General features: G+C 37.4%; 1 protein-coding gene across 1 annotated transcript; it reads right to left on the reverse strand.

Moving 5' to 3' along the window:
- Window positions 1-3,607: 3,607 nt before the first annotated feature.
- Window positions 3,608-5,153, reverse strand: LOC125870918 (uncharacterized). The gene has a single exon (XM_049551461.1). The coding sequence runs from the start codon at window positions 5,082-5,084 to the stop codon at window positions 3,957-3,959; it is 1,128 nt and encodes a 375-aa protein (XP_049407418.1). The 5' UTR covers window positions 5,085-5,153; the 3' UTR covers window positions 3,608-3,956.
- Window positions 5,154-5,645: the final 492 nt, after the last annotated feature.

Here is a 5,645-nt window from a genome sequence, read left to right on the forward strand (position 1 = left end):
CTCTCTGACTTCTTTCCCTGGGAGGCGGGAGCTGTAAGCCATTGGCACTACTGGTAAGGTCAGATTGTCAACGTACTAACACGATCAGTTTTGTCTCTGCATGAATAACAGAACAATAAAGCATTGTCAAGAATCAAACAAGAAGTACATTTTTATTGTTGGAATGTATGCGTCCACGAATATCGATGGGACCAGGTCCTCAGCACTGTTACAAAACAGACAGTAAAATAAATACTGAAAGTAAAGATTGCACAAATAACTTTATGTGGAAACCTCCTTGCTCAAAGGAGTAAAACCACGACCTGGCCTGCCAGGACTTTTCAAACTGCTTCCACTAATCTTCTCAAAGCAAACGTAAAAGTCAGTTTACAAAATGAGATTAACCTACTAATCTCCACACTAAGCAATATATCCTATTACTTAGACGAGCCTAAGCAGATACAACACTGCCCACTAAGCTATCACCCCTAGATAACTTAGACTTTGCTAAGCGGATACCACACCGCCCACTAAATCAACTAGCTCCTAGATGACTTAGACTTTGACTGAGCAGATACAACACTCCTCACTAAATCAGCTAACTCTAACCGACTTAGACCTTTCCAGACAGAAACAAATATCTGAATCCTTTATAGACTAGGAACAAATTTACAATATACGCATGGAAGTATAACTCCTAAGACACACTCAGATGCTTGCAGCTTGATCAGGTCCTTGTTGTGCTTGCTGGAGAATACTTCACCAAAATGGTCTTTGCTTGTATACTTGAGAAGTTTCAAGATGCAAAAACCTATAAAATGATAGACACAAAAATCAAACTCAACAAAGATGCTTTAGCACTTTATAAGATCCTTTTGTTGAGTGTGAGTATTGTTCTACCTTGGAGATGGTTTTTTCTTTTTAAGCTTGTGAGTTTTTGTTTGCTAAAATCTTGAGTTTGTGTTTTGTGTTGAGAGATTATATCAAAATGAATACAAACTTCTTGGGACCGCCCATTGGCTGAGAGTCTGCCTCTCTGGAAGGACGTGCACCTGCTACATCGGAAGTGACACCTTTTCTGACAGCTGTCTTGTCGTCCTTTCACATCGTAGTCTTGCAGGGACCAGGGCCCTTGCAAACTTCTCTTAGTAAGTTCTTGAGAATACGTGCTGACTCTCTCCTTTTGAATGAATGAATTAGTTTGTTGTTTTTCCTTGGATATATTTAGACATGAAAAGTTATTATCCAATGAACAAGCAACCTCGTCGCTTCTGATTGGTGGAGTACTCTGCAACTTCACCAACTTTCTGACGCAGACAGCTTTCCAGCTGTACAACACTTTGACCACTGGACGAGTATTCATACTCTGCAGAGGACCAGGTCCCTGCATAACTCCTCATGTGAGTGAACAAACATTTATTCAATAACTGGTGTTCCCCCTTAATTAGTGTCCATGCACTTGTGAGGAGATCATCAAAACATCTAGGAACATAAGCACTTATCATTTATTAATTAACATTAATATATATCAGAATTGGTGAGTTGATCACTCTTTTCATTCAGTATATCTGTAGTCCTATCCTCTGGGTCCAGTACTATACCATCACTTTCTTCATCACATTCTTGATGAATCCACCTGTGGAAAATACAATGTACCAAAGAAAGCATGCACCATTATGTTTATTCATTATTAAACGTAACAGGGTCTTTAATTGATCATTGGAAAATTAACATAATAGAAATGGAGTGACGTACGTACTTAGCTTGCAGTCATTGATGTGAAGAGAAACAGTTCTTGACGTACTGTTGTCTTCTTGATCTTCAATTACCTCTGTTTTTTTGTGCGCCATTGCATCCCTTTCTCTATGGACTTGTTGCCTTGAAGATTCTTGTTTCCCAGCTTCAAGATTCGACTTACCGGCCACCACAATATATAAGTAGCCGAATTGTCTCCAAGTGCCAACTAGCCAGTGAATTTTTAATAGTTTTGGCTATTTTATAATCAGGTAACTTTTTATGTGATATTTAGTGGCACAAGGTAAGTAAAATGTTAAAAATTAGACATGTTGAACCTAGCCAATAATTTAGTTACTGGTACTACATTATCTGCTCGAGGGCTCGCTTGTGGATAATATTTGTCTAGCTGCATGGATCAATCAACACACGTCTAACATTAAAGTCTGCAATATTTAAAGAGATTACCAGAGCGCTGTTATGAGTAGTCCAGTTCTTGTTCATAAAAAATAATTGCCTCAACATTAGAATTACGACATTGGCCTTTTTCGTTGTTGATACTCTTATTCCGCTGATCTCCTCTCCTCCGGTCATCATATTTACCTCTTTCCAGGAGGATCAGCTCGGTGGAGCAGAATAGGCTTCTCATACACTCATCATTCTCTTATGCAATCTGTAATAGTAGTCATCCTCTGTCCTGGCTATGGATTCGTATTGCTGAAACACTTCATCCCAAGTTTTGACCTCGACGTTCATCAAGCTTTCTTTCAGACGTGAATAAACGAACAAGCTCCTTGGATTCAATGCCCTTTATGACACTTCAGGGACCCAATCATCCGGGACCCCTGGGCAATACACTTTTTTTATTCCTGGAATCTCATGATGAAGTCCCTGAGTGGCATAGATTCACCTTGCTTGATTCCAAAGATACCCATTAGCCTCGATCACGAGAACGATCCGGGAACTTCAAACTAGTGAGAAAATAAGGTTCAGTGAGTTAAACCAGCACACAGTTGTCCTGGTGCCACGTTGGGCACCAAACTATTTATCACAGAAATGATACAGTTAAATTTATATGAGGTCAAGGACATGCGTCCTACATTAACCCTTTAGATCATGTTATTAACAATTGAATATTGTAAGATTAGTTATTAAAAAGTAAATGAAACGAGCAAGAAAGTAAAGCGAATGAAGCTTCTTCAAGCTTATTTTTTGTTGTATGTTACATATCTGGAGACGTAAGCCTTAGCTCCGGTGACGTTTATGAACGAATGAATATACTTAAACGATAAAGATTGAGTAAAGCAAACTTGGAACTCAGTATTGTTGTTGCATTACTAAAATTCGGAGTCCCTATACAAATGGACGAAGTAAACTATTAGGTTACAAGGGTGAGGTTTCCCCAATAAGAAAGCTCCACTTGAGCCCGAAAGTACTAAAATCAATAGGTTCGGGCCATGTGGTGAAGAGTGATGCCAACCAATATTCCTGATTTGCTTAGGTGAATCTATACAACGACCCCGCATATCAGTCCTTTTTTGTCTCTTTGTTCACATCACTGGGACACAGGTCCCCCTCTTCAGGTCAGGCATCCTTTGCCTGTTCCTGTTTAGCATTGTTATCTCTTCATTTGGGATACTCTCTCAGAAAACTGATCTCACATCACTGGTGCCTTGCCCCTCTCGTACCTTTTATCCACGCATCATCTGCTCCGCCTGCTTTTAACTGTTCTAAGAAAGTATAGAGCTTTAATAGACAAGTGGAATCTACCCTCTCCCAAATCCATATAATTTTTTTTACTAATCTCCCAAAAGTGAAAAGTACTGATGCTGTGTGAAAGAAAAAGAAATGTACAAACAGCAGAAGAGTGAAACTTTTTCCTTCTTCATATAAACAGATGTGACAACAAAAACAGTATCATATAGTGATATTCAGAATCTCATTTTAGCCAAAGGTTAGGCAAAGGGGGAACATATCAATCAATCAAGCATGCCTAGAGGACATTCAACACAACAATTTATAAAGAAGATTTATCAACATTCACCTCTTCTTCCCAACAATATATCACAAGTATCATGGATAATGAGATAGGATTTGATTAATTGTTGTACCATAGCTACATAACTAAAGAACTACAACAAAAAATATTTACTTGTTAAGTAGTCTAATTTCTTGGAAAACATATTATAGTAATATTACTACTAGCATGAGTATCTTTTAATTACTCAATATAAAAGCATATACTAAAATCTATCTCCACAATGGACCTTGTTTTTCTTGGTGACATGATGTAACCATCCAAACCCTTTAATTGCTTTGGAAATCTTAACAAGATTAGGCTTTCCCATTCCTAAATTAATCTTTCCAGCTGAGAACTTGAGAGCCTGTAAGCAACATAACTGTTGTTCATTCATATCTTCTTCTTCTTCTTCTTCGCCTTCGTCTTCTTCATACTTTTTGTAGCTTTTGGATTTGGATTTGGATGTGGATTCTCCTTTCTTCTTCTTCTTCTTTGTAGTGTTATCCCTTTTAAGTTTGCTCTTTCCAGAGTCTAATTCATAAGTTTCCCATAACAAATCCATTCCTTCATCACTACTAGCATTGTGCCTTTCTTCATAAAGTTTACATGCTAATGTCCTTGTCCACTCTTTTTCTTTCCTCATAGATCCATAACTCCCTAAATTCTGGTCAAGATTACTCCAAGAATGTGCCTTTTTCACTTTATCCACCTCCTTGGATCCATTTCCCATCATCATTTCTCCTTTTTCAACAACTTTCTCGACCTTCGTGCCCATTTCCTCAATTTTCTTCCTTTCCACATTATCAGCACAATTCTTGCTTTCAAACTCATCCATTTCCACTACAACCCCTGAATTTTCAAGATCAACTGTGGCAGTGGCAATGGCAGAGTCTTTTTCTTGAACTGAAGAATCAAGAAGTGATTTTTCACTTTCTTCAGGGGATGTATAGTGAAAAAACTCAATTGGGTTTTCTTGAAACACAATCTTGTAAACTTCAAAATCCTCAAAACGATCAAACTCCTCAATTTCAGCATCAGCTTCCAGTAGAGCATTCTTGAAAGATAGCAGAATAGTACTAACATTATCTGAGTCAGGGGAAGATATGAAAAAAGCAGGGGAGATGGTGTTGTTGACAAGTGCAAGGAGTAAAAGGGAAATGGTGATGAAGAGAGGGGAGAGAAATGAGATGATTTTAACAAGGTAAGGATAGAAGAAGATGAAGTAAGAGAAGTAAATAGGGTGAGAGAGAATGAAGTAAGAGAAGAGAGTTAACTCAGAAATGAAGAGATTGAGTAATTGACTAGTGTTTAAGAAGCAGAGATGATGATGATGATCCATTTTCTTCTCCATAGATTGATTAATGGAGAAGTGAATTATGGAAGAAATGGGAAAGAAGAGAAGAATCTCTCAGAGAGAAAGAAAAAGTTTGTCTGATTGTAAATGCGGCGTTGATGTAGGAAATAGAATGTATACTCTCTTTTATCACCTCTGTTTGGGTTTGGCCGTGTGGGGAGGGCTGTGCGAATTCTTTTTTGTTTCCACCCCATGTGCGGTGACTCCGTAGGCTCGAACTCGGTAACTCCATATTCAGGAAACTCAAACCTGAGAACTCTTAATAGTGACTTTCGTGAGAACTAATCAAGAAAGAGAGTAAATTCACTATTCACTAACTATAAATTAGTACAGCCTGTATTTTGTTTCGTTAGTTTCAATTTATTTGTTATATATTACTTTTCTTACTTTTCAGTGCATTAAAATAAATCGTTCTTTTAAGGTAGCTATGTAATTTCAATTTCTTACATTTCATGTTACAATAAGATAAAATAATATTTTGATATATTTTATATGTCTTAGTTCTAAGATCAGTTAGAAATCTTTAAAATTCTTTTTTATTTTCTTAAATTTCATGTT

This window comes from Solanum stenotomum, chromosome 7 (assembly GCF_019186545.1).
Source record: "Solanum stenotomum isolate F172 chromosome 7, ASM1918654v1, whole genome shotgun sequence".
In the NCBI taxonomy this organism is placed as follows: Eukaryota; Viridiplantae; Streptophyta; class Magnoliopsida; order Solanales; family Solanaceae; genus Solanum; species Solanum stenotomum.